This window comes from Numida meleagris, chromosome 1 (genome assembly GCF_002078875.1).
Source record: "Numida meleagris isolate 19003 breed g44 Domestic line chromosome 1, NumMel1.0, whole genome shotgun sequence".
NCBI classification, from domain to species: domain Eukaryota; kingdom Metazoa; phylum Chordata; class Aves; order Galliformes; family Numididae; genus Numida; species Numida meleagris.
In genome coordinates this window covers 67,875,529-67,892,664 of record NC_034409.1, presented here as the reverse complement: position 1 = coordinate 67,892,664, position 17,136 = coordinate 67,875,529, and the positions used below count along the sequence as shown (strand labels likewise).

General features: G+C 44.8%; 1 protein-coding gene across 2 annotated transcripts; it reads right to left on the bottom strand.

Moving 5' to 3' along the window:
• Positions 8,978-16,932, bottom strand: KCNJ8 (potassium voltage-gated channel subfamily J member 8). 2 transcript variants are annotated; one of them, XM_021391842.1, is made up of 3 exons: positions 16,183-16,429; positions 15,471-15,919; positions 8,978-11,813 (listed from the first exon to the last, which is right to left on the bottom strand). In XM_021391842.1, the coding sequence occupies exons 2-3, from the start codon at positions 15,833-15,835 to the stop codon at positions 10,913-10,915; spliced, it is 1,266 nt and encodes a 421-aa protein (XP_021247517.1). In that variant the 5' UTR covers positions 15,836-15,919; positions 16,183-16,429; the 3' UTR covers positions 8,978-10,912. The 2 variants fall into 2 exon arrangements, with proteins under 2 accessions (XP_021247517.1, XP_021247511.1); XM_021391836.1 differs by lacking the exon at positions 16,183-16,429 and adding an exon at positions 16,766-16,932 and having other exon boundaries at positions 10,913-11,813.

Sequence of the window (17,136 nt, the reverse complement as noted above, 5' to 3'; positions counted from 1 at the left end):
CTTTCTTCCTTTCTTCCTTTCTTCCTTTCTTCCTTTCTTCCTTTCTTCCTTTCCTTCTTGGGCTGGAAGATGCACACCCACACTGCCTGGGAAGAGCTGAATCAGTCCTGGGAAAAGTCCCCCTCCAGGCAGTTATGATCTGGAAATCCTGCTGCTTTTCACACTGAGTTGCTCTTTCTGCCTGCACTTTAAGCTCTTAATCATGTATTCAGCTTCAGAGTCTTCCTCGAGAACCATCCTAGTTTGGAGGTGACTTAAAGCAAGTGTACAGAGATCACGGAACTACTTAGGATTTCAACAGTGCCAAGATGTTTCTGTCTATTTCAGTGAATAACAGCATCCTCAGTGTTCTAATGATACTCTCATTTATTCATATTTATTCACACTTAATTTGGTACCTGTGTGGTACCACGTCCTGCCCAGCACAGCGGTTGGAATCTAGCACCTGCAGATCTCCCTTCCAGAAGTCTTAAATCATGCATATCTGAAATAATCAAAATCACATTTACTTTACCAAAAAGAATAAGACATTTTGAGAGAAATAATTTTAAAACTGTGAAGAGCTGATACTCACTTCTACTTTCCTTTAAGGCAGGCCATCCCTTGACTGCTCTACTGCATTCCCACATTAGTCTGGTTCTCTGGAGGAGCCATCTCCTTCTCTCATGGATGATGTCTTCCTTCAAGACTGCTGCAGTAGTTTGATCTCTGTTACCCTCAGACTCTGTCCTGCCCTGTCGTATCTTTACAATAGTCGATATGCTGAAGGATGGCTTTTCCTACCATTCTTGATTTTTCTGCTGCTTTTGCCCAGCAGATCCTTATTAAGCTGATTCACCATAGCAGCACTCTAGGAACTGGTTCAGCATTCACTGACCACTGTTTAGTACAGAGAATCAAGTTCACCCAGAGGGCAGAAGACAATATTCAGGTTCAGAGTGTGTGCAAGACCCTTCTGCAAAATTATCAATTGTTTAGCAAGAGAAAAAGCCAAAAGCCATGGAAGGGAATCAAGACTCTGGTTTGTCTTTCACAGTCCTTTGAACTGTGCTTCTGGCAGCTCAGAGAGAATATTCCCCAGGAGACATTAGGCACATGTGCTTTTGACAGCAAGAAGATCTGGGCCCGATCCCTGCCATTGCTGTGATGTTCATATGGTCATGGCATGCAGGATTGAGTCCCTGCCTGATGTGAGTGGGCAGGCACGTATCTGTGCGGTCACTACTGCTTTTCATGACTGGAAGAACTTGTCCTGCATGATATGTGCTGCTCCCCATACATCATCATCTGCACTAGTGGAACTCCCTGGGGCCGTGAGTTCAACCTTTAACCTTGGACCTCTGAATTAAATCTTTTGACTAATCTACCATGTCTTTGCTAATAAATGCCACTCCTTAGAAGGTGCATTTGTACCTCCTTTTTGTATGTGTACATCATGACTGAGGTGTTGGGCAGATGGGTCTGTATGTATGGCAATTTCACTGAGTTGAACTGCCATGGCATCTTTATGATTTCACAGAATCATATAATCACAGAACATCCTGAGTTGGAAGAGACCCATGAGGACTGCAGAGTCCAATCCCTGGTTTCACACAGGACCACCCAAACTTCAAACCTCGTCCAAACACCCCTTGAACTCCGGCATTTGGGGCCGTGCCCACTGTACTGGGCGGCCTATTCCACACCCACCGCCCTCTTGTGCGGAACCTGTCCCTAGCCCCTAGCTGCTCCTCCCCTGACACAGCTCCATGCCATTCCCTCAGGCCCTGTCGCTGTCACAGAGAGCAGAGCTCAGCACTGCCCCTCCGCTCCCTGTTAGGAGCTGCAGCCACCATGAAGCCTCCCCTCACCTCTTCTGCTTTGGACTGAACAAGCCAAGGGACCTCAGCTGCTCCTCACACATCTTGCCAGATCTATCCCCATCTTTGTATGCTTTGTGTCCCTCCTTTGGATGCTCTGTAATAGTTTTATGTCTAGTAATTTTATGATTTTGTGCACCAAATTACTGTTTTGCAAGTTTTTCAAAGGGAGTTTGAAATCTTTTTCTACTAAGACAACCTTTTATTTTTCACAAAAAAGAGTTCAGGAACAAAACACATACAATCTTTGCATGTGTGCACTTGCACAGTTGTACATGCATACTTTAAGCTACTGTTTACGTCCTCTTTTCAATGCTTAAAATGACGTATGTAAAGTGCCCATATGAAATGCCTGGAAATCCTAATGGGGGAAGAAAAAGAAGTTTCGCTTCAGCTATCTTGCCCTCTTTCTATACAGATGGTATACTGGCAGTACCATCTCTTCTCTGACACTGCATCCGTGTGCAAGCCAATTTGAAAACTTTAAAAAGAAAAGTGGTCAAGTAAAGCTCTCTAAAACACTTGACAGAAATCTAAACCAACACATTACGATGAGTTACAAACAACAATCAGTCTCAAAACCAGTGCTTCTCCTGTGACATCATGTCACATTAATCACTGCTACATTGCCCTAATAAGGATGAAAATTTCCCCTTCACAGCCTGTTCTCCCAAACAAAAAAATGCATCTTCTGCTGTGTTGAACCTTCTTTAGCATTTGCCAGGACAGATGGAGCTGGTAGCTTTGCTCAAAGGTCAATGGGTTTATTCGAGGCTCTGGATGGGAGAGAAGTCCAAATGGATAATTGGCACTGTGATGTTTTTTCCTCACTAAAGCATGTGAGACAAGGCTCTTAGAGATGAGGATTCCTGGTCTGTGTGTCCTGAACACCAAGCTTTAAGGGGAAACTGTTGGCTGGAAAGCCATATGAACTGCAACCTGGAGAATCCCTACTGTCAAATCTGGCAGTGCGAACTCTTACATCTTGAATTTCTATAAATAACAAGTTAAACAAGTTTCTATCCTTTGATTTGCTAATGTATACAAGGAGAATTTAAGTTTAAGGAATTTACTGAAGAGTTAATGATCCTATGCTCAAAGTGGAATAGGAAAGAATGTAAAAATATACACAGATGTATTACGTCGGGAAGATCCTAAAGAGTTATTACTAGCTGCTAGCTGTGCGATATGCAGTCAACTGTGCAAGGTGTGGCCATCTACTTGAGATGGTCTTTTTGTCTTGTGGACATCACTAACAGCCTTTCAGTGAATGAACGTTCATATGTTCACCTTTGAAATGAGAAAGGTACAGTTGAGCTGACCTACATGCTTCCCTGCTGATTTATTACAGCTTGTACATGTCTGTATATGGACTCATTTTAGCATTGCCATCAGTGAAGTTTCTACCTCTTCTGCTTTGAAGATTGTTCTACGTATCATTCAGAGCATGGTTGGGAAATCTTGATTTTAGTCATCTTAAGTCCTCATTTCTCTGCTTTCAAGCCTTTGCTCTAGTAATTGATATTACTGAAGTGCATCAGCCCTGGACCTCCTCCAGCCTCCCCTGAAAGTAATGTACAGCATAATCTGTCACATTTCAAATGTAGGATTTTCCATTGCTTATAATTGTGAGAGGTTTTAAACTATATTGAGGAAACACTATGAAACTTAGGGGATTGTGCGTGACTTGTTTTGCACTGTTTCCAAGTTTAAACATTTGTTAGCAGAAAATCCCTGAAGATGACCTATTTTGCTTGGAGCGGGGCTCAAGTTTGCAGTGGTTTTGTGGCCTTACGTGATATCTTACCACTACTGATTTCATTCCGAGAGCGTCTCATGAGTGACATATGTAGCTTTTCTCTATCAGCCTGGCATTCATAACTTAAGCTGTGACTAAACAAAGCACTCAAGCATTAAGTTGAAAACCTGCAGTAGTTAACCCTGGTCAGCAGACAACAAGGATGTAGATAGACAAAAAACATGCAGTTGGGTCAAGGCTACCATGTTCATGAGAGGGGTTAATTTAATTCATCTCAGTTGGAAGATTGGAGTGGGTTTTCATAGGTTGTTTTTAAGCTAATGTAGGCAATGATGGATTGCTGACCATGCACAGAGCCACTGGATGGCCCCATTGGTGCCAGAGGAAAGTGCTTCACTTCCCTGTGCTTGTCCTTCATCTACTTTGCTGCAAGATCACCAACTTTGACTGAAAACGCTTTAAATGGGCCCAACTTGTTCTGCCTGGAGGAAATAAGGGGTGCTCACACTACACCTACTGCAGGCTGAGCCACAATGGGTACATCTGACATGCAAATGGAAGGGGTCCATGGCCAAAAAGGAACGATGGCAACTTCTTACATCTCTTAAAGAACAGTAATGCTTTTGCAGGGGTTTAACTAAGTAACTTCCTTGTGCAAGCAAAAAGTAGCCCCAGTTTTAGTGCTGAACGTATCTTTACTCTTTCCATGATGAGGATACGCTTCAAAACTGAGCTCATATTTATGCACTGATATGGACCTTATTAATAAATGTAGTCATGACTAGCTATATATTTTCTTGGGGTCATTCCACAAGATGTACAACAATAAATTGGATTGTTGAAAGGTTTTGTGATTCTTTTTTTAATCTCTGAAAGAGGACATGCTGAAAAACTTTGTCTCAGCTACAAAATTTACTACAAATGTTCAAGGAAGTATAACCACAGAATCACAGAATGATTTGGGTTGGAAGGGACCTTTAAGATCATCTAGTTCAAACCGCCCTGCTATAGGCAGGGACACCTCCCTCTAGACCAGATTGCTCAAAGCCCCATCCAGCCTGGCCTTGAACACCTCCAGGGAGGGGGCACTGACAAGCTCTCTTGGCAACCTGTTCTAGTGTCTCATCACCCCCACAGTAAAGAATTTCTTCCTAATATCTAGTCTAAATCTGCCCTCTTCCAGTGTAAAGCCATTTCCCCTCATCCTGTCACTACCTGCCCTTGTAAAACGTCCCTCCCCAGCTTTCCTGTAGGCCCCCTTCAGGTACTGGAAGGCCACTATCAGGTCTCCTCGGAGCCTTCCCCTCTCCAGGCTGATGAGCCCCAGCTCTCTGAGCCTGTCCTCATAGGGATCATCTTCGTGGCCCTCCTCTGGACCTGCTCCAACAACTCCATGTCCTTCTTGTGTTGGGGGCTCCAGAACTGGACACAATACTATATGATGCTGTATGATAAAAGATTTATTGTATTTGAGCAAAATATGAACATACAGTATGCTCACTGCCTGCTACTCTTTATCTTTAAGAATATCTGAATTGATATTTGATCAGATTCTTGTCCCCAAAAGGAAACAGAAAATATGGCTGATAAGGGCATACTTAGTACTAATATAAACTGAAGGATCCTTGTGTCTTTAAAATTAGTTTATATTAAATATTTCAAAAGTCCCATTCAGATTTGCATTCAATTTTTTCATGTTGGTGTGTAGGCAATACGAAGAGAGTGACTATAAGAAGACTTTTATTTCTGAAACCATATTATTGTCTCAAGTTAATAGGAAAGATTTAGAGAATATGTTGAGATACCGTATATGGAAAAATTAGCACATCACAAACAGTTTAATCTGATCTGCCAGGAATAGTATCTGTTTATAACTTACTTTAGAAACACTGGCTAAGAGTGAACGTAGAACATTTTTTATCATTTGATACATATTTTAAATGCTGTGAGACACAAAACTGACTACCCAAGGGGCTAACAATTATTACTTGCTCTCCCTGCAACTCAGCAGTGTTTTATTGATCCCGTGTTGCAGCTCTTCAGTTTCCCTTTAAATTCTGGCTTTGACTGAATGTAAAAATGCTGACAGTCAGCAGAAGTAGCCATGTTTTGACAGGCCAACCCGGATCACCCAGATTCAAAGACCTAAACATGCCCTGAAGAGTAAGGAGGCTGCGCCATGGAAGGATGCAATTAATTTTTGTTGCTATTGTGGTTATAAAAATAGCACTGTGGAGAGCAGTGATGCTCCCTGAGTGAGGAAGACCCTGAGCCCCAAGCCACAATAGCTCTTTGCAGTCACTCCAGTGCCACTCCTCAATTTAATGGCCTCTGCAGCAGGCCTCAGACCATAAAACTGAGACATACAGTTTTGCTTTGGCACACAGAAGTTTTCTTTCTTGCTCTTGCTAGTAAGCTACAATTTAACAGCAGTAGGGAAAAAAGTAAACTCCTGTAATGATAAGATATCCCAACTCTTACAGATTATCCTCAGGGACATTTGTCAGTAACATCTGAAGTAACCATAATTATCACTGAAATGCATTTGTCTAAATAAATCAACAATTTGGTGTTGCCTAACACTGTTTTTTTAAAAATTATTATTATTTTGCATGTTTGTTTCCTCAGTGGGAGATTAATTTAAAAGTTTTGAATCAGAGGAAGCCTTTCACTTGACCCAAACTTATTAACTCTCCCTATTCATAAATTTGGAGTTACAAAGGGAACATTAGATCTTCCCATCTGTTCTCCCGAGCAGCACAGGCCCTGGCATTGTGCACAGCTACTGCCCTGAGTCCAGAAAACTGTGTTGAGGCTAATGTGCATCTTCCAGAAAAACAGATCAGGTTCATGGCTGGAAGTAATGTCTTCATTTGGGACAACTCTTTTTTTAGAACAGAGGCAAAAAAGGATGTTAAACCTCTGTTAGATGTGAAGAGAGAATCCATCATTTTTTTAGTCTTCCTCTTTGAGTTTTTAACAGCACAAATGTTAAAATCATTGGTAGCATTAGCTAAAGTTCAGACAGTATTTTCCTTGAAAGCATTTTTTTTTCTTTATGTTGTAGTATAGCTTGATGTTTCCAGCATATTCTCTCCACTGTCAACCAGTAACTCTTCAGTGGTCTGAGAGCACTGCATACTTACTATTTTCAAAGGTTTCTTTTAATCCAAGCCCCTTGATGACATGTCCAAACTGTGAGTGCCTCAGTCTCTGAGGCTGTTTGTCTTGGACGGCACTGATTTTGTCTCACGGGGTAAATCTCTCTACACTGTCCAGTGAAGGAATGTGGGAACACATTTTATCTTTACTTTCCAGTTATCACATGAGAAATCTTTTTTTTCAAGTTCAAAGAATTCCTAAAGGGAAGTAGGAAACATAATTCAGAAAGACAGGAAGCATTATTAATATGCTAGGGGTATTAGCAATTCTTGCCTATCAGCTTAGATTAGTCTGGATGTGATGTAAACACACATATACAGAAAACGTATTTTGACATAAACATCTGTTGGGGGAAAATATTAACTCCCACCTGGCTTTGCAAGCAATTCAGAGCAGGAAATGCAGAGAAATGGAGATTTACTCTATCTTTTTGTATTTCACTGCCTTCTGTTACAGACAGAAAGAGTTTCCCCCATCACCTTGTGTCATATCCTGCCTATTGGTCCTTTACACCTTGCTATGAAGGATATTGAAAGACAAAGTGTCTGGGAGGGCACAACCCTTACCAATTCACTCCTGGGGACGTGTTTCCCCCCAAGGGCACTGGCAGGGTTTCTGGTGTGTGGGGCAGTCCATCAGAGGTCATCCACCTCCTGCCCACAGATCTGGATGTCATGAGGACACCAGGTCCTTGCCCCAACCCTGTGATCACAAACCCCAGCATTGTTGACCATTGAGTCTGGTGACTACAGCTCCCAGGACCAGGCAGCACTGTCATGGTGTCACCCAGCTCCCTGTGAATCCTTAGTGTCACTTGTTATGTGACTGCAGGCATCTGGAGACAGGGCTGACGCACATTTGTAGGACGCTGTGCCATGGCTACAAAACCCCGTTGCTAATGGCAGTGGAGCACAAAGTCAGAGTCTAGAGGGATGTGATTTATTGTTTGACAGTGCCTTCCAAACCCTCCAAACCAGTGTTTTGAAAATATTATGCTCCGTGGAGAGTATCATTTATCAAAAATAATGAAAGCTTTGTTCCTTTCATCATATAATATCTCATGTTTCTCTCCAGACAAAGTTCCTTTCTGGTCTTGCACCAACTACTTTTTCAGCTTGCATCAACAAGCATTTGCTAATAATAATCACTGAAAAGCCTGGAAACTGATTTCACAAAATGTCCTTAATCCTAGTTTGTGAAGGACGAAAAGATATGCAAAATTAGCAGTGTTTCTTCAGACAGCAAGAGAGGAGTGTGCATACTGCTTTCCAGATGGAAAAGTAAAAGCATAATGCCTTGCCTGAATTTTACGCAAAAGAGAAGAAGGTGCATGCCTCTGTGAAATGCATTCAAGATGGCAGTGAGGCACGCTGAGGCCTGTGCCTCTGAAGTGACCCAGGGTCTTGCAGTAAGATGTGGCTTTATGGTGAAGGCCTACTCTGTATATGAGATGTTAGCTAAATCTTAATCTTTTGCCACATGATGCCTTGAATGTCAAGAAAGGCTGAGATATCCCTTCTGTGGATAGAGCCACACAGCTGCACTTGTAAGGACAAGCTATCATGGTGCAGCACGTACCTGTGAAGCAATGCTCAGGAGTGGGATCATTTTTGGAGGGGCTAGAAGCATGACATAGGGAAGGCTCCAGGCAAGTTTGGTGGCAGAGCAGGCTGCAGATGGGTGCACTGGGGCTCCCCAGGAAGGGTGCTTGGGGTGTCTGTGGTCTGCTGTACCTCCTCGAGGCCCCCATTCACCGTCCTGGCTCAGGGTCCTGCTCTGACCCTGGCTCACTCCAGATGTGTTGGAAAAGAGCACAAGGAAACCTGAAAGCAACAACTACAGAGTCACCAGCCACTGGGAGAAGCTTCCTCCAAATACCATTACTTGGAGGTTGGCTTCAGCCTTGGAGCGCTATGCTTTGTACACCTTCTGAGTGCTCTCTGTTTGCTTTTCATGTCCCCATCACAGTAACTCTGAATCTTCTGGCTATCCACAGGGAGTACAAAGGCTCTCCCCACAATTTTCCTATTTAAAATAGAGAAGCTCTTGAAAGACTAAGAAAATATTAGAACAATATTAAATTATTACTCAAACAGACTGCAGATGAGGCGGAGGGACAAGAAAGACTAATAATCCAGAAAAATGAAGGGAGAACAGAAAGAAAAAAAAAGACATGAGAAGAAAATCAGAGACGGAATAAATCATTATTGTCACTTTTTTATTTTGTAGAAAATTTGCTTTTGTACAGCATTTGACTTAACCGTATTGCAAACAGGCTGCCTCACAGAAATTCATAGTCCTGCAAATGTAGACCAGAGACAAATTGTATATGCTCATTCTGACTCTACAGATGTTAGTTGTTTGGACACACAATGGACAGATTAATATCTACAGATGTTCACCAGACATCCTCTCAGAACATTAACAGGCAGGCCAGGAATAAACACTTTTAGCAGAACCTTCAGTTTCCGCTAGCACTTCAGATGAAGCATTTTGTTGGTGTTTATTTCATGGACAGCACCTGCTCCAAATATAAGGGGACTACACTATACAGCCATGCCCTTCCATGCCACAACCCAACTCTAAATGAAACTGTAAACTGACCGTGCAAGTGCTGATGAACTGACTTCCAAAGAGAATGAGAATCCAGCATTGCTCTTGACTGTTTTACCTGGAAGGAGTAAGCAGATATTTAAAATTACAGGAGTATTTAAGTGGTTGAGTGGCTTGCAGAGTCAGCACAGAAACAGTACATTTCCTGAGCCAGAGGCATTAAGGCAACTTCTGTGAACAAGAATTTGTCCATAATTATACTTGGTATTCACAGGGGAAAGAAGCATGCATCCATTTAGCATTACCAAATGTGACACAATTAGTTATTTTACCTGTACTTATTCTTCTAGAAAATCTTGTGGTGACACTCTGGGGTAGGTTCTAGATAAGAAATGCCCACTGTGATTCAAAGAGAAAAGGTGTTCACCACCCATTTTTCATGTCATTTTGTATTAAAAAAGTGCGACATTGCTAAAAAGTAATACTTCAGCAACGTCACCTGAAAATTATTCAGATGGCTTTGAAAACACTATCAATTATAATATTGCTGCCATGATCCCCTCTCATTCTCATTCTTGAAGTCACATTGGGGGAAAAAGAAAGCAACCTTTCACTGAAGCAAACAGACTTAATCCTACAAAAAGTAATGTAAGCGAAGGAAATAGATTTCTTGTCTTCAGTTATATGAATCTGCAAGAGAAAAAAAAACAACAAAAAAACAACAGGATTTGGTCTTCAACCAATACAAGGAGAATGTTGAAAAGGTGTGTGCTTTCTTCAGCTTTAGCACTGCGGATGCTCAAGGGGAGGCAGGGAACACTTGAATCTCTCAGTGTGGTTTGCAGATACATTACAGATGCATGCTGTCCTGCAGCGCTGTATCCCACCTGCTGGACAAGAGCAGGACCCTGTAAGAGGCTGTCCCATTTTGTGGGTCTGCTGAAATGTTGATTTTAATCCTGGTGCTGCTCAGAGCTCCAGAAGCTCTCTTCTGGGGTGGCCAGGTCACTTCACCTACTGGGAACTGCTTTCAAAATATCTTTGCTATAAAACAACGGAAAGAAAAGATCTAGAAAACTGAAGGGAAAATCCTGCCTCTTCTCCTGTTAAATCACTGAGGAATTTAGCTACTCCTTTCAAGAGAACAAGGCATTCACTCCTAAAAAAATTCATATCCAAAATGTCTCACACAAAATATGCGCAAGCTGTTGATATGCAGCCGTTTTGACTTCTGCCTGTGGGTGAGTAACCCACTCCTACAGGGTAAAAACACACTTTATGACAGTCAGTGGAGAAAGAGACCTTTGATAGGAAAAATATGATTGAAAAAATTAACATGCCATTAGGAGAAGTATAAATACACATTATATTACATGAGTGATCTGTGTTTTCTTTAGTGTACGTGCCACTTTTATTAATTCATACACTAAGTGCTAACGTGTTTCCTAATGCCATTAGGTAGTGCTTTCAGTAAGTAATAGAATAAATAGTCCTTGCACAGTTCTGCTCTGCATTCTCATTTTCTTCAGTAGAATGAAATTTATTTTTGAACCCCCCTGGCCCCACACAAGGCTGTGCATCACGTTTCTGAGGCACTCTGGCTCCCCTCGGGTGTGATGAACTGCACTTTGGGCACCATGAGGGAGGGGTTGGTTCTCCGCATGGAGTTGCTCCTCCGAACTGAGTTGTTTCTCCTCATGGAGTTGCGTTTCCGCAGGGAGTTCTGGTGGGACAGCTCGCTCTTCTGCAGGGTCTGGATGAGAATTGAGGGCTTTTCGTCAAGCTCTCGCGCGCTGCAACGTGGTGCAGCCACCTTGACAGTGTTGCCAAATTTGGAGTAGTCGACGGCGTAAACGCCTTCCTCTTCAGTGACGATGGGCACAAAGCGGTGACCCCACAGGATCTCCTCTGCTATGTAGGAGGTTCTCGCCTGCGTTGTGATGCCAGTCGTCTCCACGACGCCTTCAAGTATCACTATAAGCTCCAGATCCTGGAGCGCCAGGTCAGAAGCGGAGATATCATAAAGAGGACTGCGCTTGTCTATGACGTGACAAATGATTAAGGGAGCCACCAGGAAAATATTGTTACTTTCAATGGGGTTATCCACGGGGATATCTACTTGGTGAATGGGTATGACTTCTCCCTCAGGGGTTGTAGTCTTCCTCACAACCTGGATTCTCACGGAGGCGCTAATGATCATGCTCTTCCTCAGGTCTCCTACTCGAAACATAAAGCAAAGTTTGCCATTTCTAACGGCAATGACCGCCTGCCGGCTGAAAATCAAGGTCTCTGCCCGCCTGTGAGCTTGAGCAGTTTTCATGAAGATGCAGCCCAGCATGACAGCATTGATGATCAGACCCACAATGTTCTGTAGGATCAAGACCGTGATGGCCAAGGGACATTCCTCCGTCATCATCCTGCCCCCAAAACCAATGGTCACCTGAACTTCAATGGAGAAGAGGAAAGCAGAGGTGAAAGACCTGGAGAGGAAGATTGTACAAAGTTAACTCAAAGCACATCAAACATAAACTGATAAGCTTTTAGCATATGCTTAGTAGAAACAAACTTAAGGGACTATTTTGGAAGTTCTTGTAAATTTAAGCCTTCTGTTAACATTGCACGCTTGGTGATTCAGTGTTTACATGATCAGTGAAGCATCTAATGTTGAGAGGGAAGACGTAAGAGCCTGAGCTCCTAAAAGACCATCTGTAATTCTAGATAACCCCAAGTAGCTCACTAGATTCTCTGTTCAGAAAAACATCGCACACCATGTTAGCTGACAGTGCTTTAACTCCCAGTGTGACTTTCCACTTCCTACATCCCGTGAAGCTCTTGGCAGGGAGCGGTGGTTTTGGAGACAGGTGAGCAACTGGCTGGCACGCTGAGGTTCTCCCACCAGCCTGCACAGGGAAAGGAAACTGGGAAAGCTGCAGGACTTCATTTTCAAAACCTGACTCTCTGTGTCATAAGCCCCTTTAGCAAGATTCCCTGGAGGGAAAGGGGACACTCCCAGCCTTATCACACCTCCCAGACCCTTGCATGCTTTGCACTCGAGCCCACAGAATCAGGATGCAGAGGGAGGGCACATCCCAGCTGACGGACACTGCTGTGACCCAGGGTTTGGGTTTAGCTCACTGCCATGACAAGGCTAGCTGGAAAACTCCAACACAGCAGTGCATTGTAGAAGTGTATCCCCAATATGCCATAATGCTGGACATCTGAGGATGCTGTCTGCAAACTTTCCAAAACACATTATTTATAATAGAGCACAACATCACTTCTCAAATACACACCAGGATATTTCATTTCCTTTTATAAACTGATACTTCCTTCACCAAAGTCTTTTATACCCTAAACCTGTACCTTGGGGATTATGCAGTAGACATTTTGCACATGGGGTCTCATGAAGTAACATAGTGACCCTTTTGAGACAGTGCAATCCACCAACATTTGAAGCATCCCCATGCTCAGTGTGGCTTTACCTATGGAAAATATGTCTTGTCCATGAAGATGGTTCTAAACCATTTCCCGCTGATGGTTTACTTTTCAACAAATCTGTTTTAAAATAACTTTTTTCTTTTTTTTTTTTCCTAGCCATATTTTCAGTGAGCCTGGGATCATGAAAAGACATTAAAATAGAGCAGGTAGTATCACGGATAATGTTCCATAGAATGAGAATGGTCATCTTTCAGAAAACCAGCCAGTCTCTGCACAGACACCTTTGAAAGAACTTAGCCTTTTTTTTTTTCCATTCTGTTTTGTTAATCTTTGGCAGATTCCCTCACACTAACGAGTTTGTTCTTGTATTTTATACTGAAGAAATCAGGGATGAAGGAGTTAATTCATTCATGGAATGATTTCCATGTTCATGAGTAGTCATCTACATGCAGAATGAAGCTTCTAGCTGAATCTTAATTTAGTTTAATTCAACTTAAAACTCTGTGCAATTGAATATTCTGATTCCCCTTGACAGTCATTAAAAAAAAAAAAAAAAGAAAAAACCCACCTTTTTAGGGTGACAGTGTCAGAAGCAACAAGTTTGTACAGCATGGTGAACAAGAGAAGAAGGAGCCATGAATGTCAAACCACACCATTCCCAGGTCCCTCTCCTTAGAGCTCTGCAACAGTTTTTCCCTTTGGATAACATTTGCTTTGCGGGGTAAAGTGCTACTTGCCTTAGAAATTCTGCAGTACTTTGAAAAATGGAAGTGCCGTGCAAGTTCCCTGCAGCAGTGGTTAAAATCTAAAGCCAAATTTCCCTATACATTTGTAATGGCACCCATCCAAAAAAAAAGCTCTCCTAAAATATCTGTGGGCCTAAATCTCAGGAAAGTAAAATTAAAAAATGTTTGCCATTATTTTTACAGATATTATATTAATGTTATATGTTAATTTATATATAGGCAATATTAAGTATGTTTTAAATCCAGCAGTGCACTGCTCTTAAAAATATCAGCAATCGTACTGTTATTTCAGATTGTATTATTTCATACTGTGTCCAAGGTGGTTGTCAGATTTAAAAAGATGAAGGGAAAAGATTTTCCATGGATACGTAGGCACCTGTTGGCTGAAACACCTCAGGTACTCACAGGAGAGTGTGACAGGTGTTGTTTGCCAAGGGCTAAAGCTCAAAGGCACACCGGTTCATTGGCTCTGCTCATTGCCAGCCCTCAGACTGTTCCTGCAGCAGATGGGACACCGCTGGCATGGGGATGCCCTATTTGGGGCTACAGGGAGATAGCGAGGGGCCATGGCTCTGCTTTGTCCTGGTGGCACGATGACCTCAGCAGTCAGACTGGGCTCTGTGGGGTGGCCCAGGAGCACCACAGGGATGCGCGTCATGGGAGCCTCCACCAAGTAGGGGGACATCCTCCCAGAGGACCCCAGAAAGTTGGTAGGATCGGTCAAATCTCACAGGCGCTTCCCTCTGGGAGCAGTACACCAGAAAGGCAGGGGGTGACACCCTGGAGGACATCCCCAGCGGGCGCCAGCTGGATCGTGATGTCTCAGGTCAGAGGCAACTGTTTCTGACCACTTAATGGAAAGAAAATAAGACAGCCATCTCCCGCTGTGCCAGACCCCCAGCTTGATGAAGGTCAGCTTGGAAAATCTCTGTTTTCTCTTCCCCTTGGAAATTTCCCATTTAGCAAAACAGTGTCAAAAAAAGGCAGAATGAAATCTCCATTGCCTCAAGAGCCAGATCTGAGGTGCCTTCAAGCTTGCTGAGGTGCCTCAAAAATTACGTGCAACAGAAAGTTAAAAGAGAAGCAGAAACTCTCAGCCCCTCACACAGTCACTGAAGCCCTGCAGTGTGTCAAGACAGTTGCTACAGGGCAGCCTGGCTGCCCTGAACCCAGATTGTCCTGCTTAAAAGCACCTGATGCTATAAAAAGACGTGTTACTGATGAGATGACAGAGTGATCTTGTTGCTTATCCTCATCTCCCATTAACAAATGCTCCCCCTGTCCTGCGTAGTTATGCATCAGTTTGCCAGAGCCTTGAAAATTGTCATTTGGGGACGGAGAGGAAGTTACTTTTCTTAACAGCTGACATTTAACTTAATGCATATCATGGAAGTAGTTTGTCCATCAAACTGCGGTCCTCATCAAGGGCCAGGCATTTTGGAGCTGTCTCAGAAGTGTCATCCTGAAACACATCTCATTTTGCCCTAAGCAGCGCTTTTCTTGCCAGCTGACACCCACAGCGGGTGCCTGCCTCTCAGGCACCACTTTCGGGGTGGACCACCTTCCACCAGCGCAGCTCACAGCTCGCACCACACTCGAGATGCTCCTGCTGCCACAGACAACATTACGATACGTGTAACACATACCCACTCTTGTAGCAGGCTCTTATCTTGACAGGCAAGGTATGTTACCCACAGAGTGTGGAGACACATGAAAAGCAGCAGGTCTCCCTCTCTTTCAGATCCTGTAAGGAATCAAAGAAATCTACAGTACAGTATTTTCCAAGCCCAGAAGGCTTGCTGAATTTACGTAACCTAGAGGAAAACACCGCACTTTTCAATTGTCTCAACCAAACATAATGGTTCAAGTAAACCAAAAGCTGCATTTCAGGCATCGGTGGGACAGCAGGCAGCCATATTCCCCCCTTTCTTTGTCCCCTAAACTGCGCTGTACCTGACACATGTCACACACGGAGTCCACTTGGTGTTGTTTGCAGTGTTCTCTGTGCTCGGGTCCATGTCACCATGGGCAAAAGCCACCAGCCACCACATCATGGCAAAGAGCAGCCAGCTGCACAGGAAGGACATGGTGAAGATGACCAGCGTGTGACGCCATTTCAGGTCCACCAAGGTGGTGAAGATGTCTTGCAGGAATCGCCCCTGCTCGCGGATGTTCTTGTGCGCCAGGTTGCACGCTCCATTCTTGGCAATGAAGCGGGCTTTGCGTGGCCGGTCCCGGATGCGCGGCTTGCGCAGGTTCTCGGCAGCGATCCGTGCCAGCACATACTCCTCAGGGATAATACTCTTCCGAGCCAACATCTTCCTGCCACCATAGTCCACCTAGCGAGAAGTGAAACGGGGGACGCTCCCTGTGGTGTGTCTCCGTGGGGCTCACTGCCTCCCCTGGGAAAAGAGAAAATCGGTCAGATATGGCAGTGAGGTGCTACAGCAAGAAGCCCTGGTTGGGTGCCCCCACATCAGAAGCCTTCACATCTAATGTCACCAAGTGGCTTTGCTCTACAGCACCCTCCCCACACCATCCCATCCTCTTTGTATGAGCCACGGGTGCCAGCTTCCAAAGGACACAGGAGATGCTATCTGCGCTCCCGGCAGAAGGCAGGCTGTAGGGCCCGCCGGCAAACTCGCCGTAAAGTAACGCGACGTACAACAGGTCGGGTCCTCGGCTTTCCAGGAGACAGCCAGATTTGTCCGCAGTACGGACACTCGGTCACTCGCATCCTTCGGGGAGCGAAGAACGGGACTGCTGCGCTCTGAACCGAGGCCGGCCCGCGGAGTGCCTTCCCGGCCGCACAGCCCCCGTCCCCTTCCCCGGCAGCATCGCAGGGAGCCGAGCAGCGAGCTGGAGGCAGGACCGCGCCGAGCGGGCGTTCCCGTCCCCGTTCCCCCCTCAGCCCTCCTTCCTTTCCGGGATGAGGCGGGGCGGCCCCGCTTTTATCCCCAGCCGTGTCCCCAGACGGCTGCCGGAGCGCGGCGGCGGTACGCGGGGTTGCCGGCAGCCCCCTGGGAGCGGGCAGGGGCTCCGGACGCCCGCCCCGGGGCTCCAGAGGCGGGGCCGGGTCGGCGGGGCGCGGGGGTCCCGGCTGCCCCCGGGCAGAGCCCATCGCTGGCTGCGCTCTGCTGAGCGCGGAGCTCTGCCTTCCCAGCTTTATCGCAGCTCAGGTCTCAGCTCGCAGGCTGGGGGTGCGTAAGCGGTTGGAGGAGCGACCTTCCCCCGACAAACGCAGTTACCTGTTGCGGCAAGAGGAAAAGAGGCATTCCTTTGTACGGCGCGCAGCTCGCGTTGACTCGGACGGGCACTGCGTCGGGCCGTTCCCGTCCTCAGCCGCTATAAGAGGAGTTGATGGATGGGTATTTATGTAAGAAAAATTAGTGCAACGTCAAAAACGACTCGCAGAGGTTCGCTCGTGTTCCCGCAGGTCGAGGTTTATGGTTTTGGCGCTGGTGTCTAATGGAAACTTGCATTCTTGGAAATTACAGGGTTTGGGTGTTTTGTTTTTTTTTTTTTTTTAATTTTGCTTTTTCACCCCCAAGGCCTTAAGGTTTGTAGCGGGAAGAATAAACACGACTTCAGCTTTGCGAAAAGATCTAAATTTAGATTT